General features: G+C 50.0%; 2 protein-coding genes across 2 annotated transcripts; one reads left to right on the top strand and one right to left on the bottom strand.

Moving 5' to 3' along the window:
* Positions 1 to 87: 87 nt before the first annotated feature.
* Positions 88 to 6,122, top strand: LOC311315615 (putative Bax inhibitor 1). Its single transcript, XM_084446309.1, has 10 exons — positions 88 to 171; positions 1,490 to 1,590; positions 1,672 to 1,780; positions 2,148 to 2,268; positions 2,366 to 2,414; positions 2,575 to 2,672; positions 4,490 to 4,569; positions 4,797 to 4,897; positions 5,020 to 5,095; positions 5,219 to 6,122. The coding sequence occupies exons 2-10, from the start codon at positions 1,535 to 1,537 to the stop codon at positions 5,240 to 5,242; spliced, it is 714 nt and encodes a 237-aa protein (XP_084302435.1). The 5' UTR covers positions 88 to 171; positions 1,490 to 1,534; the 3' UTR covers positions 5,243 to 6,122.
* Positions 6,123 to 7,421: 1,299 nt separating this feature from the next.
* On the bottom strand, positions 7,422 to 16,061 carry nckap5l (NCK-associated protein 5-like; the record flags this gene model as incomplete). The annotated part of the gene is made up of 12 exons (XM_084446191.1): positions 7,422 to 7,685; positions 8,025 to 8,176; positions 8,687 to 8,980; positions 9,239 to 9,311; positions 10,182 to 10,305; positions 10,847 to 12,320; positions 12,402 to 13,884; positions 14,834 to 14,926; positions 15,061 to 15,180; positions 15,285 to 15,323; positions 15,429 to 15,497; positions 15,939 to 16,061. The coding sequence occupies 12 exons, from the start codon at positions 16,059 to 16,061 to the stop codon at positions 7,422 to 7,424; spliced, it is 4,308 nt and encodes a 1,435-aa protein (XP_084302317.1).
* Positions 16,062 to 19,666: the final 3,605 nt, after the last annotated feature.

The following is a 19,666-nucleotide window of genomic DNA, read 5'->3' as shown; positions in this document are numbered from 1 at the left end:
AAAAGAGCGACACTGGAACAATCTATTTCCATTTGGGGTGTTGCAGTGATGTCATCAGCACGTCAGTCACGGAATGTTTGCAAACAGAAAACAGTGAAGCGGAAGAGAAGAGAAGGGAAGGAAGGTGGTGTTTCTGGAGAGGACACGACACACAAGAAACACATTGGCATAGTAAGTTTATGGTGGCCCATGTCTTTCGCGTAACGCACCGTGCCGTGGTAGATGTAGCTAATTAGTAAGCAAGTCAACGAAAGAACAAAACACCGTCTGTTTTATCTAAGCACACGTTAGCTAGCACGGCATAGCTAGCACCACCACTAGCCATGGTAGCCAGTGTGCTACGTTACCTTGTTGGGGCAGTTCATGGCAGTCTAGCAGGGTGTCACTCTCCACTCCTGTTCCCTTGTTGGGGCAGTTCATGGCAGTCCAGCAGGGTGTCACTCTCCACTCCTGTCCTCCGCGATAACCTTACACGTAAAGCTTTGCTAGGGAACTAACGAGATATTTAGCTGAGCAAGCTAGCTAGCACGTTTCCTAGTGTTGCTAGCTAGTTGACGCTTGTTAACTTGAAATTGTAGCCTGTTAATGTATGTCAACAACATGGGCAATCAAGTTAGCTAGGGATACACGTTTAAAACAAGTTAACTAGGGATACACGTTTAAAACAAGTTAACTAGGGATACACGTTTAAAACAAGTTAACTAGGGATACACGTTTAAAACAAGTTAACTAGGGATACACGTTTAAAACAAGTTAACTAGGGATACACGTTTAAAACAAGTTAACTAGGGATACACGTTTAAAACAAGTTAACTAGGGATACACGTTTAAAACAAGTTAACTAGGGATACACGTTTAAAACAAGTTAACTAGGGATACACGTTTAAAACAAGTTAACTAGGGATACACGTTTAAAACAAGTTAACTAGGGATACACGTTTAAAACAAGTTAACTAGGGATACACGTTTAAAACAAGTTAGCTAGGGATACACGTTTAAAACAAGTTAGCTAGGGATACACGTTTAAAACAAGTTAGCCAGGGATACACGTTTAAAACAAGTTAGCTAGGGATACACGTTTAAAACAAGTTACACGGTGGAGTTTTGCTCGAGTCTCTCACGGGATCACGCAGCCGTGGCCAGTGAGCTAGTGCTAACGTGGCTCTCCAGTGAGTATCTCTCCAACACTGTGCTGCTCCATGTACAGCTGTTATTATTTGATAACAAAAGCTAGCTAGCTAGATCGTTCGCTATTTTAGTTGGAAACCTGTGACAGTCAACGACCCACCCACTTTTATGTCCTCATGCATAACCGTATATACGCACTTGCCTTTCCAACAGTTATATCATTGAGTTCCATAAATTGAGATACAGAATATAGACTCATACTGCTACTACTTTTACTACCAGTGACTGAGCTGAACTGAGATTTTTCAGGAAATCTCCCAAGAATGACTACTTGGCCTAACAATGATTTTTTTGTTTTCAGATTCCCATCCTACCCAACATCTGTGCACATCCCGGGAACGTCATCATGAACGTGTTTGACCGCAGCATCAACTTTGATTCCCTCCTCAAGTTCTCCCAGATGTGAGAAAGCACTTGATCTGTTTTGTTTGCTGTTGCATTTATATCTCTGTTGTTCTTATGTACATTAAATGTTGTTTTCAGCTCTCACTCCACCCAGGTGCACCTGAAAAATGTGTACTCCAGCCTGGCGGTGTGCATGTTTGTGGCTGCAGCAGGATCCTACGTGCACGTTGTCACCCGCCTGTTCCAGGTCAGCACCGTGTACCCCCACCACAATGGATTAGTCGGCATCGGAAAGAAATAATTACTTTGGCAGTGACAACACGTTGGCTAGTGATGTTGCCCATTTACACCATCTTAGGGCTAGGGGTTATTTACTCCCATTCAATCAATCAATCAATTAAAGCTTTATTTGTATAGCGCATTTCATACCCAGAGGCAACACAATGCGCTTTACAGAGAACCATTCACACCCCCTCACCTCTCTGTTTCTCTCTCTCTCTCTCTCTCTCTCTCTCTCTCTCTCTGTCTCTCTCTGTCTCTCTCTGTCTCTCTCTGTCTCTCTCTTCTCTCTCTCTCTCTGTCTCCCTCTCTGCCACTTTGTCTCTCTCTTTCAGGGTGGTGTCCTGTCTCTCCTGGGCTCTCTTGGCATGATGTTTTGGTTGGCCATGACACCTCACAATTCAGAGACGGAGAAGAGGAGGCTGGCCATCCTAGCAGGGTTTGCCTTCTTCACAGGTGAAGTGTTTGAGGCTCAGGACAACTACCACTGACTTTGCTAAAGCTCATATCAGTATGAGATAACAGACTATTTCTATGCAAAATTCCTAACCAGGTGTTGGCCTGGGGCCTGCAATGGACTTTGTCATCGCCATTAACCCGAGGTAAAGCATTTATGTCAGTGATACTTCACAATGTGAAATCATCCATTGACATTGGGCATTTACAACAATACAACACAGGATACAGGAAGCATACAGGATACACACCTACTCTGTGTGAAAACGTCTGTGCGTTGAATATTGTCTGTGATATCTTCTGCAGCATAATCATGACCGCCTTCCTGGGGACCTCCATCATCTTCCTCTGCTTCACCCTCAGCGCGCTCTATGCTAAACGCAGGAGCTACCTCTTCCTGGGAGGTAGGAGCGCAAGCCCACAGGAGACCATCCGCATTACATTACATTAGATTTAAGCAATAACACACGAGAGGGAGTGATTTATCATGGTTATTGGCACAGCTGTTTGCAGAGCAGAGAAAACGCACACCGTCGGATATCTCAGCGAGGTGCTGGCAGGAGTGCACACTAGTCACCTTTAGGTGAAAATCGCCACTTTGAATCCAAAATAGGTCATTTGTGTGATTGGTGTGAGTTAGATCTGGTGTGTTTTTGAAGGGGGTGGGTCTGGGTCAGTGGGGACAGAATGAGAACCACATCTTGAGTTGTATTGAAGGATATATATAGCCTAGCTTCCTAGCCATATGATTCAGTGGGTAGTTTCTAGCGATTAGCGGTAGACTAGATACCTACAGTAACGAGGCAAAGTCAGTTGTGTAGCTATGTCTATCTATTTTAAGGTTAGTTAGCTAGCGGTCTGGTTAGTGTTACTAGTCAAACTATAGTTGTGTCTCAGTCAGGACCTCTCGTTGGCTCTCCCTCTCCGCCTCCTCTCTCTCCTCATCTTGTTTTATAAAGGTGCAGTGCACACATTTCAGATTCCTTCAAGCAGGTTAACACACCAGGACATGCTAAATGCATTCTTTGTATTAGAGCTATGGACTTCAGTACGGTAGTAAGGACTCGCACGCCCTTTGGCTCACTGTCAAACCGAGTGCCACATATTCGTGTGCTTCAGGTTTCAGTAAGTGAGACACCAACAGCAGGAGCAAAAGAGACACCTGAAGAGACGAGGGTGAAAATAAAAACACCAGTGCCTCCTATTAACCATGTGATAAATCCCTATATGCTCATGCTAAAATTGACTGGAAAGCCACATTTAAAAGCTGATATAAAAAAAATATTAATAAAATCCTTCCGGGGTAGCATGCCCCCTGACCTCCCAAGGGGGTTCACATGCTTTATCTTTTTCACCCCTGATCCGTTTGCACCCCTGAGTGCTGGTAACAGGAGATATCTGGTAAAAGAATTGAAGCCACACACTCTGGTATCTCTATATGCAAGTGATTTTATAGGGCAACGTGGGAGCGTACGATGGCCGACGAGCCTTGCCAATAACCACAATAAAGCACATCATGTTGCTTTTATACAACAGGACTGTGCGGTTGGTAACTTTTTTTGTGAAAAATATGGGCTAGTGCTCAGTTGAACTAAATCGCGTTACTTTCAGCCCTCTGCAATACAGAATAGTTCTATTGTTTACCGTTGCTATAGGCACCAGTTGGACTGGTCCACAAAGTAAACAGAGCAAGCAGCTAGCTAGCTAGCTAGCGGCTAATATTATAAACTTTATTGCTCACAATCTTATGTCGTATCAACGCAGAGTGATACTTTTACCGGTGATGGTAAAATTGTGGTTATTGGCACGGCTCTGAATGTCTCTTGGCCAATCACAATGCGCGGTTGGAACTAGTTGTTGTATAAAGCCTTTTAATGCCCATACGGGACAGTCCAGGGATTCAAGGTGTGTTTGACTGGTTGCTCCCCTCGGAGCCGTATGAAGAGTTGTGACAATGGACTCCAGATGGAAACTAGCCTCCGGGCTACAATCTGGCATATTTACTTTTTTTTTTTTACACGTTCAGCAATATGCACGGTCCTGATCTAAATAAACTAATCTAAACAATGAGGGGTTGATTTTCTATTGGTAAACATGATGTCACAGTGCTTTACATACAGCGGTGCCTTTCCTTATCTATGTTCTGCTGTGACATCCTCATTTTTTTCCACAAATGTTTTGTTAACGTGCTCATTCATTGGCCCCGTGGTTGTCCCCGCAGGGACTCTGATGTCAGGCCTGTCCATCTTGTTCTTGGTGTCTGTGGTCAACATGTTCTTTGGATCTGTCCTGCTGTTCAAGGTAGTGTAAATACACATAACACACACACACATTCAGTCTCATCACATGGTTGGGCTTCCACTCATTTGCAAGTGTCTGATGTCATCCTGTGATGGTTAAAACTAAAAAGACTCACTGCAGATCTAATACCGTATGTTCTAGTGTATGTTCTGTTCTGTTCTATTAGATTTTGTTCTAATTGATCAATCTCTATGATGTAAACAGTCTCTCTTTCCGATTCCTCACAGGCACACATGTACCTTGGTCTGGTCGTCATGTGTGGGTTTGTTCTGTTTGACACTCAACTCATCATTGAGAAAGCAGAGAACGGAGACAAGGACTACATCTGGTGAGGCTTTAGTTGCCCAAGTCAGTCCTTGGCCAACCTTAGTTCATCTGCTTCTGGATGTTGGTGCATTTACTGTATTGAAGTATTAGTAAGTAAGTATGTGTGTGTGTCTCCTGTGTAAGGCACTGTGTGGACCTGTTCCTGGACTTTGTGACCATCTTCAGAAAGCTCATGGTTATTCTGGCCATGAATGAAAAGGTACGCTGTCCAGCCCATAATTTAGGGCCTTTAACACAGCGCTTATGGAAGTAACTCAGAGGGAAGGTTCATCAAAACTGTGAAATTTTGTCACAATGTTCAATATTTTCTTTTACATTTCAGGACAAGAAGAAGGAAAAGAAGTAGATGGAGGAAATCCACACGAAGTTCCAGATTAAAAACTATCTGTGACAAGGCACAATATCTGGAACCCTGTCGGTGCTTTCACTTTTTGTCTTCATTACTTCAGTAGTTAACTTCTACGTGGTCTTTCTACTTTGAATATTAATTTGAGTATGTTAAAGGTTTGAATGTTGACTAATGTTAGTGCGTGCCAATGCGTGCCAAACCTCTATGACTGGAGAACTGAGTTTATACTAATGCTGGCCTGTAGAGGGAGCTGTCGTTCTAATAAGACTCACAAACTAAGCAGCAACACTTTAGACTATTTTTTGTGTCACTAAAGTATACAGTTTTTCCTTTGACATTTTTATCTGAGCGTTTGAGATGAATTATTTGTTTTAGTGATTAGTTTGATTTTTATGTATGACTTCATCAATTATCAGGTATTTTGGCCTGTGATTGAGAATTTTCTCAGCATCAAGTCTAACAGATTTGTATCATTGATATGCATTGTAAAAACAAAAATGTTAATAGTCAGTGCTACTGGACAGAACCATGGTGTAATTCATATGTGTTTCTATGGAGACTGACTTGGTGACCTCCCTGACCTTGACCCCACAGTCAAATGCCCATTATGATGAGAACATGGACACTGTTCCATCTTCTCTCTCGCAAGCCAATGAAGAAACCTGTCAAATATCAGCATGCCAGATCAATGAAAGAAGGCCCAGATCTATGGAACTCAAGTAGCCTACATGTTTGAGAAGTTTTACAACAGCGCCTGCAATGACAGAAGTTTAGATTTGCCATAACAATGTGATATTTTCCTTCAAAGTGTATGCTGTGAAAAGTATATTTTACTGATGTTCTATTGAAAATCTAGTAATTTGATACATTTGCTCAAATAAACTTGTTGAAAGTGAATGCTTTGTCATGGTCATGAAAAGCAGCAAATGCCGATGTTCATTAAAATAAATGCAAATGAGAAGAAAAGGAAAACATTTTAATTAGAAAGTTGGCAACAGGTACCGACAGACATCCTTAGCTATGGAGGCAGAAGACAACAGAGATTCTGACAGAGATCAACATAATTTACTTAGTAAGCTAGGGAACTGTATTTTCACAGAAATATTACAAAATGATGATAATCACAAATGATGTACATTTCACTTCACATAAATAAATAATAGAAATACATATTCATTGGATAGTGTAGCTATTTCACCTCTATGGTATTATTGCTGGTATATATTACCTTCAACATATTAAGATTTAAACACATGACATCCTTTCTCGGCAGTAAACAGAGAAATAAGCTTAACATCAACAACAAATAATTTCCATATAATAAAACTGTGATGCATGATTCAACAATGAAAAATCACAATTAAACATTAATTTTTAAGGGCTTCATATTAAGGAAAAGCCTATTCAGTATATTACTGTGTGAGCTGATGAGAACAGAAAAGGACATTTGTATTGGTTGGTTTGATCTGCATGGTCAGTGAAGTTGATAAGAAAAAAGTATACATCAGACAAACCGCTCTCTTAGGGCTCCTTCCAGTCAGAGAAAGAGTGAAGCATATTAAGTTAGTGAAAAAAAAAAAACACCCCTTCAAAGGCAGATTGTGTGTGAGAGCTGTAAAGGGGTCCATGCATTTCACTGTCACACATTTTTTGAAGAACCTTTGTTTAACAGGGTGAGTGTCTGATCAGTGTCGTTTCCATCCCCTTCCGTAAAGCAGTCAACAGTGAATAGTCCATAGAACCCCTGGGTTTTGGTTTGGCGTTTGATAAGCTATCCTGAGGGGACGGCGGTCTTTACAGCTAAACCCAGATAGCAAGCGGATCTGGGCCATATATGGGCCGGAACTAAGCCAGATCTGGCCTGTATATGGCCCTGATCGGATTGCTGTCTGGGAACTGTCAGCAGAATGAAGAATTGGTGAGAGAAAGAGCCCAGTGAGGAGAGTCCTCAGGAGAGGTCCAGGCCCGTGCTCCAACACAGCCAGGTCTGCCTCTCCTCCTCCTCCTCTGTCTCTCCTCCATCATCCCTGGTTCTCTTCCGTCTCTCCTCCATCATCCCTGGTTCTCCTCTGTCTCTCCTCCATCATCCCTGGTTCTCTTCCGTCTCTCCTCCATCATCCCTGGTTCTCCTCCGTCTCTCCTCCATCATCCCTGGTTCTCCTCCGTCTCTCCTCCATCATCCCTGGCTGCCGCAGGAGGACAGGCTGTCGTACAGGGAGTCGCTGAGCGACTCGGGGGTCTCTAGGACCTGGGGGCGACTGGGGGAGAGGGCCTCCTCGGGCCGTTCTCTCAGCAGCTCCAGCCCCGCCTCGCGGCTCATCTCCGGGGCGCTGGGGGCGCGCGTCTTCCCCCGGCGGATCAGGCCGGTCTGGGCGGGCACCGGCAGGCTGCCTGGGTCGACAGCAGCGCGAGAGGTCGGAGGACCACGGGGCTTCACACTCTGACAGGACAGGACGGAGAAGGAGAAATAAACATCAGGTTGTAGTTAAACATATAAACACATTATTCACGGCTGTAACAACACCCATTTTGTAATAGAAATGCTGAATATCCGTGTCTTTTATTTATCTGCGTCAATATAATCTATGTTCAAATTGGCTTTTTTGTTTGTTTGTTGTTTTTTTGGTGTTGGGGATGGGTGTGGGGGAAAAAGGGGAAAAAATGTGTCAAAATAACTAATAACTAACTAATAAACGATTTTGTGTTACATGTTAAATGTGACACAATAAAGTATTAAAAAACCAGAAATGCTGAATGGTCAGTCTATCCGTGAACCCACCCCTCTGAACGGGGAGCCGTAGGGGGCTGGCTCCTCCTCCTCCTCGTCCACGGTCAGGTACACCTCGCTGGGGACCGCCGGCGGCTTCAGGCTGGGGAACGTCCAGGTCTTAGAGCGGGGTGTGAACATGTGAGCTCCGTATGCATCTTTATCTGGAGGTGGAGCACGGTTACAATAAGGTTATCAAAACTCAGGAGAAAAACAATTAACTGTGTCACAGAACGGGTCTTGCCGACCTATTAAAATGTTTTACAGACGCCGGCAGTATTTCACATTGAATAAATGAATGAATGAAATTTTATTTCGAACATGGTCATGATTTCTACAAATAGTAATAAAAAATAACAAACAAATATGTTTAAGTACATGATTTCATTGTTCGAAAAGGAGTAGGATGAAGCCTATGCTTATCGTGCCCTACCCAGATAGCAAGCGGATCTGGGCCATATACAGGCCAGATCTGGCCCTTGTGGATTAGTTCCGGCCCACATATGGCCCAGAATCATTACACATCCGCTTGCTATCTATGTACCCCTATCCTTCAAGTTAGTGCATGTCTTTGCATAACTACAAACGGTCAAAACAGGATATTCTCAAGACAAAGTGGGAAAACTGATTTGAACGGATGTCGCGTAACGCGCCGTAGTTCTCGGAGTCTCGACCTTCATGGATGACGCCAGCTGTGTGCATCAGGGCGGCGCTCTTCTCCTCCAGCCCCGGGCCGTGCTGGACGGTGGGAATCAGCTGTTTGTGTGCCGCTGGGTAGCATTCCTCCAGGGAGGACATGTCCCGGTCCAGGGTCCTGGACCTACGACCCACCCTGCCTGGGGACGCCTGTCCGTCCGCTCCCGGCCTGGCCTTGGACAGGCTCCTCCCGGCCACGCCCCCGCCGCCGTAGTCGGGCAGGGGGAACGTACCGATGCCGCTGTCCAGGGTGTAGGTGGAGGCCCCGGAGCCTGGGAAAGTGGAATGTAGTGACGTTAAAATGATTAACATGTCACACTGTGAATTTGTAATAGTGCAATGGGGTAGGGTTTTCAGTGGGAGGGGATTATGTTAAACTATTTGAAACTGCATTTACAATTGTATTTTGTATAACTTGAAAACTAATAAAAATATAATTTTTTTAAAAAGAAATAAAGATTAACATGTAATGTAGATCCAGCCAACAAGGATAACAATCTGACCACGGTCTTATCTGACCACGGTCTTACCTGCAAAGTGCTGAGAGTGAACTGAGCCTGCGAGATTCTCGTCTGAGGTGACGCTGCTGATCACGTCCGATCCCTGGGTAAGCAAACAACCACAGCAGCGTTTCATTCCATCACTGTGTAAACCACACGACCGCTCGTACTACCCTCTCCCCCGCGCTCCTACCCTCTCCCCCGCGCTCCTACCCTCTCCCCCGCGGTCCTCCCCTCTCCCCCCCGCTCCTACCCTCTCCCCCGCGCTCCTACCCTCTCCCCCGCGCTCCTACCCTCTCCCCCGCGCTCCTACCCTCTCCCCCGCGCTCCTACCCTCTCCCCCGCGCTCCTACCCTCTCCCCCGTGCTCCTACCCTCTCCCCCTCGCGCTCCTACCCTCTCCCCCGCGCTCCTACCCTCTCCCCCGCGCTCCTACCCTCTCCCCCGCGCTCCTACCCTCTCCCCCGCGCTCCTACCCTCTCCCCCGCGCTCCTACCCTCTCCCCCGTGCTCCTACCCTCTCCCCCTCGCGCTCCTACCCTCTCCCCCGCGCTCCTACCCTCTCCCCCGCGCTCCTACCCTCTCCCCCGCGCTCCTACCCTCTCCCCCCCGCTCCTACCTTCTCTCCCCCGCGCTCCTATCCTCTCCCCCGCGCTCCTACCCTCTCCCCCGCGCTCCTACCCTCTCTCCCCCGCGCTCCTACCCTCTCCCCCCTGCGCTCCTACCCTCTCCCCCCCGCGCTCCTACCTTCTCCCCCCCGCTCCTACCCTCTCCCCCGCGCTCCTACCCTCTCCCCCGCGCTCCTACCCTCTCCCCCTCGCGCTCCTCCCCTCTCCCCCGCGCTCCTACCCTCTCCCCCCCGCGCTCCTACCCTCTCCCCCTCGCGCTCCTACCCTATCCCCCGCGCTCCTACCCTCTCCCCCTCGCGCTCCTACCCTATCCCCCGCGCTCCTACCCTCTCCCCCGCGCTCCTACCTTCTCCACGTCGTCTCTGCCGGGGGCGTGGTTGACGGCGGCGGCGCCCGGCTGTCTGGACGTCTTGCAGTCGAAGGACAGCCGTCTCTGGGGCACGCTGGGGACCACGTCCTTACCGTCCACTCTGCGTCCACACACACACACACACACCACACACACACACACACACACACACACACACACACACACACAACACACTCTCACTCAGTCTACCAGCTAGACAATTCCTGTACTGCAACATTAGGTATTACAGTACCTTCAAATGAATTGTCAAATGAAATCCAAAAAGGTTGCATTCCCCCTTAAACACCCGACCTCTCATGTTCCAAAAAAAGTAGAAGCAACGCACTGGACTGAAGTGAAAGTAAGCAATTCAAGGGAATCCCAGAAACACAGGGTATCCCTTATGCAAAGAAAATATATTCCTCTATTAACTGTCAATATATTATAGTATTTTAAATATTTGGAGGAAATATACAGAATAATCTATGATACATACATAATATATTGAATAGTTCATAATGAATTGACGCTTTTCATATATTGCGGTATATTGGAAAATAGAACCACTAGTTTCCTATACATGGAAATATATTGTTTGATATATTACATTATATTTTCCAATATATCTTTTTTTTTTTATGTGATGAGTCTCCATCTCTCACCTGTTGAGCAGCTGCTGCATGAAGTTGTCCGAGCGCCCTCCCCTGTACATGACGGCCAGCTGTCCCTGGGCCTGGTCCATGACCACCTCGCAGGAGTGACCCCTGCCTGACCTGTCCACGTAGGCCCGCTCCTCCTCCAGCGCCCGGCGCAGCCCCTCCGCCTTCTCCATCAGCGTGGAGATGTTCAGGCCCTCCACGCCCTCCTTGCACCGGGCCGCCACCTTGGAGTCCTTCCCCACCGACGAGATGTTGATCCTCCACTCCCTCTTCTCCTCCTTGGCCTTGGGGGCGTCGGCCTTGCGGCTCAGGGCGGGCAGCTTGCTCTTCTTCAGGCCGAACCAGCTGGCGATGCCGTTGGAGGCCTTCTGTTTGACCTCGACGACCTGCCCCCCTCTGTCCTGCTCCTGGAGCTTCAGCATGTTCTCCTCGATGCCCTTCATCACCTTCTGCTCGATGGCCGACTGCGGGCTGAGGACGGGGGCGGGCTTCTCCTCGGCGTGGTCCGTGGGCGGCCTGGGGGGAGGCGGGGGGAGGCTGTCTCCGTACGCCGGGTTCTTCTTCTTGTTCCCTCCGACCTTCGACCTCTCCTCCGACTTGGAGGAGTAGCGCGGCACCTCCGTGGGTCTCCCCGCTCGGGCGGAGGGGGCCTGGCAGGGCTTGGAGGGGGACTTAGGGGGGACTTTGCTGGGGCTGGGGCCGCTGCTGTTTTGGGCGGCGCCGGGGGCGGGTTTACCGTTGTAAGGGAGGTTCAGGGAGCCCGGGCATTTCATGTTGTTGCGTAGAACCTGGGGCGTGTCCGTGATGGGGGACGGTAGGCCCAGTTTGCTCTTCGGGCTGTCCGTCTTGGCCACAGCGACTCTGGAGTAGAGGGGCTCCAGCTCTGGCTTGGCCCCCGAGGGCCCCGACAGCAGCGGTTTGGCCCCTGGCTCATTCAGCTGACCGGCACTGGGGCACTTCAAGCCCCCGCCAGCCCCGTTGCTCTTGGACTTCCCATCCAGGGAGTCGGTGAACCTGGCATGTCTCTGCTCTTCCACCAGATCGTCCACGGGCCTCTCCGCCGCCCCGCCCCTCTCCTCGCCACAGCCGACCGCCGCGTCGCCGCCCTGCACGCCGTCCGGCGCGTTGCCAGGCTGCGGACCGACCTGTAGCTCCTCGGAGCTCCGCAGCTTACCGAGGGCCGCCAGTCTGTCTTTGAAGGCGTGGTGGCTGGACTCGGCCGCCGGCCTGGGGGGCCCTGGCCTGGGGGGCCCCGGCCTCCTGGGGATGGACGAGGGGTCGTTCCTCCTTGGCGGGACAGGGGCCTGGGGGAGGTCGGGGGTCACCAGGCCGGCCTCTCTCGCCTCGGCGTCAGGGGCCCGCTCTCTGGTCCTGGGGGGGTTGGCGCTGCCACCTCCCTGGACCCTGTGGAGGGCAGAGGAACCGGGGAGGCTGGGGCGGCCGTGCCAGGCCGCGCTCTCCGCCTCGACGTCCTGCTCTGACGAAGAGTCCGAGGAGGAGGAAGAGGAGGAGGAGGAGGAAGAGGAGGAGGGCTGCTGCTGCTGCTCGCGGGGCGGACCGACGACGCCCCCCTCCGGAAGCGACTTCACCAGCTTCCTGTCCCCGGCACTGGCCTTGCTGTGATTGGGCAGAGTGCTCCCGGTCTGAGAACTCGGGGCCCCCCCCGCCTGCTGACTAGCGGTGGAGAGGTCAGAGACGTTCTCGTAGTGAGGGACCCTCGGAGAGGCCCTAGCGGTGGAGGAGGAAGAGGAGGAGGAGGGTCCCAGCTTGGGGCCACTGCGGACAGCTTTGGGGGCCGCGGCGCCGGCGTAGCTGAGCTCCTTGGCGGGGAGGGGGCAGAGCTCCTCGGGCTGGGGAGGGGAGGTGGGGGCGGAGTGCGTGGCCGGGTAGGACTCGGACCTGGCGGGCGGCGGCGGCGGCTGGCGGCACCTCTCGGTGGTGGTGGCGCGGCGCGACGGCACGGGGGAGTGGTACACCTCGTAGTTGTTGGTGCGGCAGGGGATGCGGGAGGTGCGCGTGAGTTGCGGGCTGAGGCGGGCGCCGCCGCCACCGCCGCCCTGGCCCCGCCTCTCCCCCATGGACGGGATCTTCAGGAACTTCAGGAGCTTGGAGGGGGAGGAGACGGAGGCGGCCGCCATCTCGCCCCCGGGGCCGCCGGGGGGGGCGTCGGGCCTCTCTTGGACCGAACCGTCCTTCTCCGGGGTCGTCGAGGACCGGTGACCCGCGTCGCCGGAGGGGAGCGGCGGGTCACGGCGCGGGACCTCCCTGCTCGCCATCTCGCAGTACGACATCTGGGGCGCGCTCTTCTCGCCCGGGACGAGTAGCTGGGCGGAGCTGGCGTGCACGCCGCCGCCGCTCTCGTCCGAGCGACCCCCCTTCAGGCCGCCGTCCGCCTCTGGGTCTTGTGCTTCGCCCGTTTTCCCGACCTTCGACCCCGTCGGCGCCCGGCAGTCGTCCGAGCTCTGATTGGCCGAGCCGCTCTGATCTGTGCTTGTCGTGATCGACAGGTAGGAGTCGGGGTCTCCGGGTTGCTGGTGGTCCTTCGCCGCGGGCGGTTTTAACGGGAGAACGGACTCCGGTATTGTGCTGTTGACGTGACATTCACTTAAAGCAGCTGTGGAAATAACGTGGTTCTGGGCCCAGTTGAGCTTGGGCGGCCCGCAGACGTGGCCGCACTTGGCCGGACCGTCGGCGCTCTTTTTACACGTGTGGCCGCCCTCGCCCTCCTCCGCCGCCACCTCCCCGTTGAGGTGCGGGTGCGAGTCGGCCTCGGAGCAGGAGCAGCGGCAGTGGCGAGGCTTGCACGGCAGGGGCAGCTCCCCGACGGCCAGCGCGGCCTCGGTGGACATCAGCACCTGGCTGTAGTCGCAGAAGGACAGGCCCGCGGACGACGGGTGGAACTTGAGGGGGTCCGTCTCCTCCATCTTGCGCAGGACCTCCAGGATGTGTGCTTTCTTCTTGAAGAACGGGGACAGGGCCTCCATGGAGGCCGCGGGGCCCCGGGGGCCGGGGGAGGCGTGCTGCGGACGGAAGCCATTTCCCTTCGAATAAGAAAACATCACTGATCACTACAACTCAATGGGCTATATGCACAACTCCCCAGATAGCAAGCGGATCTGGGCCATATATGGGCCGGAACTAAGCCACAAGGGCCAGATATAAGGCCCAGATTCGCTTGCTATCTGGGTCCAGTACTTCCTGAAATTAGACATGCTTCTCTATTTCCTGTCTTACACTATTGGATGAAATGATTAATCAGGTGTGCCTGATCATTGTGCTGCAGTCAGGCACACCTGATTAATCACTTCACCCAATAGTGTAGGACATGAAATAGGGAAGCATGTGTAATTTCAGGAAGTACTGGAGTTGTGCATATAGCCTATAGTACTCACACTAGTAGGGCTTTGTGTGCAGCATGTGACACATTCAAACCAACTGAAATGTTTTCACCACGACTACAGGAAATCAGTTCAGTCGATGTTAGAAAGTCTGGTATTTTGAATATGATAGTCGACCAGGAGGACAATGCATCAATATGATAAAATGATGGAAGCATCAGGGTATGAGAGGCCTGACAGGTCAAAGGTCAGGTGAGTTAGTGGCAGCGCCTGGTAGGGATGTAACAATAACCGGTTTAGTGATAAACCGTGATAAGATTACATTTATCGCAATAAAATGATCACTAAAACCGTGTTTGATTACCATGCTTTGAAAAACTCACTGTAAATACTGTCCAGCATCAACCAAAGATACAGTCTCCCAGATGCATTATTTTAATGTTTATGCAATCAAAAAGTGCAGTGCTGCTAATTTTAATTTGTGGTTTTCAATATTAAACTTGATGAAACGATTTCAGTGTGTGTAGTTTTTGGACATTTTCAGCACATTTTAACAGTACCGCGATAATACTGATAACCGTGATAATTTTTGAACGCTCTAATCGTGATGTGAAATTTTCATACCGTTTCATCTCTAGCGTCTGGTTCTCACCTTGGCTTGTGCTTCGGTCAGGGCCGTCTCCACCTGCTTGGCAGAGTCGATGTGCAGCGGAGTGTTGTATTCTGGGAGAGGTCCTGGCAGAAACTGACACCAGACATCCAAGACATTCATGATAGCATATTAACAGGTAAACAGTAAACACAGTAGTGTTGGTACGGTGTCTGCAGAACTGAGTGAGTCAGCAATTTTGTATTTGGAGCAGAACTATGTGGTTTTACCTGGTACTGCGCGCTGGACTGGTTGGGCAGTTTCTGCTGGAAGAGCTCACACAGAGCTCTGTTCTGTCTCTCCAGGTCGAATACCAGCATCTTCAGCTTAATACACTCTTCTCGCAAGTCCTACACACACACACACACACACACAGAACCACACACAGTCACAATGTATGCAGTGCTACAACAAAATCGATGCCTGACATTAGAATGAGGAGTTGTAACTCTACCTTCTGGTTGAGGAGAGCCTGGACCACGTGGTTGGCCACCTAGGCACAGCGGGAGAGAATCTTTGATTGACAGCTCAACTATCTGACACATTTACAACAGATCAGGCTTTTGATTTCATTTCAAATAAAGTCGGTTCAGATCACCTCATCCAGACATCTCTCATAGGCCTCCCGTTGGTTCTCGTTGGCCAACATCAGAGCAGAATTCTCCGCCTGTGGGAGAAGGCAAGCTGATTACTCAACAATAACATAATAGAAATAAAATATTCCTGCTATGAGGCAGATAGTACTATAGTACTACAACAGTCCTCCCTCCTAAGCACTTATTGTATTGTATTGCACTGTACTTTAGATTGCTATTCTTGCACTTTGCCTTCAGCACTAGATTATGCTCTTAGTCACTTGTTTTAGAAAGAAGATGCACTTGTGAGTTCTGGCAAGTAGTAGTACATTGGCTTTTCCTACATTAAATGCAATTATTGTTAGTCGCTTTGGATAAATGACTGTAATGTAAATGTAAATTCCAAAGAATTTTTTGAAAATGGCATTGATAGATTCTCAATTGACGTGCAGTGCATATGTACGACAATAAAAGTTGTTTATTTTATTTTGTTTTGTTGCGTTCTGTATATGGAGTGCTTGTCGCTGGCTCACCTCCAGGTCTCTGAGTCGGTCCATGAGCTCACTGCTGTTGTCCTCCTCCAGGTAAGACCCCTCGTCTGACCCAAAGTCCTCATCACACACCCTGGGCTCTGCTTCGCCAGACATCGTTCTCATCTGCAACAACATGGTCTGTAGGTTACTTCCTTCCTTCCTTACTCCTCTTGGTTCCTTGAGGAACATAAGGCTGCGATCATCTGCTTCCATCTGGTCCTGTCCTGAGCAGCATGCTGTGCCTCGCCCCAAGTTAGGTTTGCCGCTTTCAGGTCAGAGGTCACGGTTCTTCGTCGGGTTGTTTTTGACCTCCCTCGTTTCCTCGTTCCAGGAAAGAGGTCTGTAGGTTACGCCTGGCCTTCCCAGATAGCAAGCGGATCAGGGCCATATACGGGCCAGATCTGGCCCTTGTGGCTTAGTTCCGGCCCATATATGGCCCAGAATTATTACACATCCGCTTGCTATCTGGGTTCCCTCACACTGCCAAGAAGACCTGAAGACGACTGACCGCATTCAAGAAAATCATCTCACTGACTGCCATCCCTACGTGACAGAGATCACAACAGAGTCCAGTGTTACTCCAGGTTCTCCAGGATAGTGAGCTGATATGTGACCCTGTGTCCCTCTACGCAGAGACGGCTCCTCCATGCTGAGGTGTTCTGCCCGTATGACTGTCCAGCCGGACGGAGGCTGCAGGGGCAGCAGAGCAGGTGGAGGCCGCAGATAGAGGCTGTGAGGCAGATAGAGGCTGTGAGGCAGATAGAGGCTGTGAGGCAGATAGAGGCTGTGAGGCAGATAGAGGCTGTGAGGCTGATGGAAAATAGAGGCAGATAGAGGCTGTGAGTGTGAGGCAGATAGAGGCTGTGAGACAGATAGAGGCTGTGAGGCAGATAGAGGCTGTGAGGCAGATAGAGGCTGTGAGACAGATAGAGGCTGTGAGGCAGATAGAGGCTGTGAGGCAGATAGAGGCTGTGAGACAGATAGAGGCTGTGAGGCAGATAGAGGCTGTGAGACAGATAGAGGCTGTGAGGCAGATAGAGGCTGTGAGACAGATAGAGGCTGTGAGGCAGATAGAGGCTGTGAGGCAGATAGAGGCTGTGAGGCGGCCCGGTCAGCGGGGAGCCGGACGGCTGTGTGACAGCGGGAGCCGGAGGTGACGGGTCTCCCTGGTGTCCCTGCCACCTTCAGACGGTGTCGTCACCGGGGCCTCCTAATCTCTGGAGTCCCTCCTACTCAGCTGCCTTCCTCTGGAGCACCGTCCAGCTATCACACACGCACACACACACACACACACACACACACAAACACACACACACACACACACTCTGGCACACCATCCAGCGGTCATGTCACACACACAAACACACACACTCTCAGTGGTCATGTCACACACACACACACACACGCACACACACACTCTGGCACACCGTCCAGCGGTCACGTCACACACACAGACACACACACACACACACACACACACACACACACACACACACACACACACACACACACACACACAGGAACTGTGAGATAACCTAGAACTGTCCTGTTCTCAGTGAGTTTAGAGAAACTCAGAAGACCAAGAGGAATATTATGAACCATGCAGGCCAAACCTCCATCAAACCCCGGGCATCTTTCCTGCATGTGTCAGCTGTGACGGACAGCGCAAGGCCAAGCACTCCTGTAATGGACTGATAATCAATGTCCCTTCGCCCCAAGTCCACGTTAGCTGGATGTTTAACCTCAGTCAGCGGAGTGGTTATAAATACCAGCTATTCACAACAGCACAGTAATGCACATTAGCGCTCTAGGCGTCATACACACGTGTGTTTATGCAAGACCACATAGAGAAACAGCCTGGAACATGTGCACAGTACAAACACATGCACAAAAAAGGGAGTCTAAATATAATACTGTTGTTGCTGGATGCTTTTCGGGTTTTGTGCGCCTCACGATCAAAGAAAATAAACATAACTTTGAAGAAGACCCCTGTTCTACGTTTACCCAGAGAACAAAGTACTATAATGGACAGAATAAGCCCAAGAAATTCAACTCCAGAGTCATAACATACATATTACATCTTGCACGGGCGGGACACTGTACATCCTTCCTACACCTGCATCCTGCATCCTTCCTACATCTACATGCTACATCCTTCCTACACCTACATCCTGCATCCTTCCTACATCTACAGTACATCCTCCATCCTTCCTACACCTACATCCTGCATCCTTCCTACACCTACATCCTGCATCCTTCTTACATCTACAGTACATCCTCCATCCTTCCTACACCTACATCCTGCATCCTTCCTACACCTACATCCTGCATCCTTCCTACATCTACAGTACATCCTCCATCCTTCCTTCACCTGCATCCTGCATCCTTCCGATACCTACATCCTTCCTACACCTACATCCTACATCCTTCCTACATCTGCATCCTTCCTACACCTACATCCTTCCTACACCTACATCCTTCCTATACCTACATCCTTTCTACACCTACATCCTGCATCCTTCCTACACCTACATCCTTCCTACACCTACATCCTTCCTACATCTACATCCTACATCCTTCCTACATTTACATCCTACTGTACATCCCAGCAGAGAACAACCATAGTCTGGGGATCAGAAGGCAGGGTGCTGATGAACCACTGTATTGTCATGCTGGTTTAGCAGCCTGGCCTCAGCATTGTAGACATACAGAGGCCCATTGAGAGAGAGAGACAGAGAGAGAGAGAGAAAGAGACAGAGAGAGAGAAAGAGAGAGAGAGAGGGAGAGAGAGAGGGAGAAGGAGAGTGAGAAAGAGAGAGAGAGAGAGAGAGAGAGAGAGAGAGGCTCAGTGTCACTCCTGATACTATGGCACCAGGGAGCTCCTTCCACTGAGCTGCCAGGCAGAGAGACATGACACAGATATGGCCTGAGAGGGGGAGGCCCCCGGGGAATACTCAATAGAGAGTACAGGAACACGACTTTGGCGGCCATATTGTTTGGCTGACTACGACCTTATCATCATTCTGGATGCAATATTCTACGGCCCTCTGTATCGGTCATGGAAGCTATTTAGGATTTGAATCACCTACAGTACTAGCTTCTAGCTTCTTCTATCTTCTTTCTCTCTGAGCCGTGATAACAATGAAAATGGCCTCTGCAGCTGTTACCAGACAGATAAATGGATGTGACCGAACCTCGTGTTTTCCCCTCTCCCCCTAGACATACACTAAAACAGCAGAATGTAAACAGAGAGCATCGGGGCTCAGCTTCCACAGTTTAAGATGCAATCAGAGAACAAAACAGGCTGTATCATGTGTCACCCCTGAGCGAGAAAGCACACTGTGTTTTTGTTCTCCGTGAAACGGCTTTACAATGGATACCTGCGAATCAGGAACATGTATGCTTGGGGACATTCTGACGCTTTCTTATGCAGACAAAAAAAATCTGCAACACTATCCTAAAGAAAAACTAATGTGTCCCACAGAAATAAATAGCCATGGTGTCTTTCAAACGAATTACCCAGCAGCCATTGCTAGGGAGGTCAGTTTCCATGGGTGGCACCCTTATGGCGGTACCACAGAAGAAGAATCCTTGTTCTACGGGCAGAACACAGAAGAACACGATGACAACGGAACACAACCGAGCCTTCTGGGATATCTACAGTATTCTGAAAGGGATTCTTACCTGTGATGTCAGCCCTCCTTCTCAGAGCCAAGAGAAGATCGGTC

Source organism: Borostomias antarcticus (assembly GCF_949987555.1).
Source record: "Borostomias antarcticus genome assembly, chromosome: 11".
Lineage (NCBI taxonomy): Eukaryota > Metazoa > Chordata > Actinopteri > Stomiiformes > Stomiidae > Borostomias > Borostomias antarcticus.
The sequence above is the reverse complement of the archived record's forward strand: the minus strand, read 5'-3'. Positions and strand labels throughout refer to the sequence as shown.

Excerpts from the sequence above, each read along its gene's own strand:
- LOC311315615 (XM_084446309.1), top strand. The coding sequence starts at position 1,535 with ATGAACGTGTTTGACCGCAGCATCAACTTTGATTCCCTCCTCAAGTTC. Across the intron at positions 1,591-1,671 it reads CTCCTCAAGTTCTCCCAGAT|CTCTCACTCCACCCAGGTGC; the intron begins GTGAGAAAGCAC and ends TGTTGTTTTCAG. Across the intron at positions 2,269-2,365 it reads AGGGTTTGCCTTCTTCACAG|GTGTTGGCCTGGGGCCTGCA; the intron begins GTGAAGTGTTTG and ends ATTCCTAACCAG.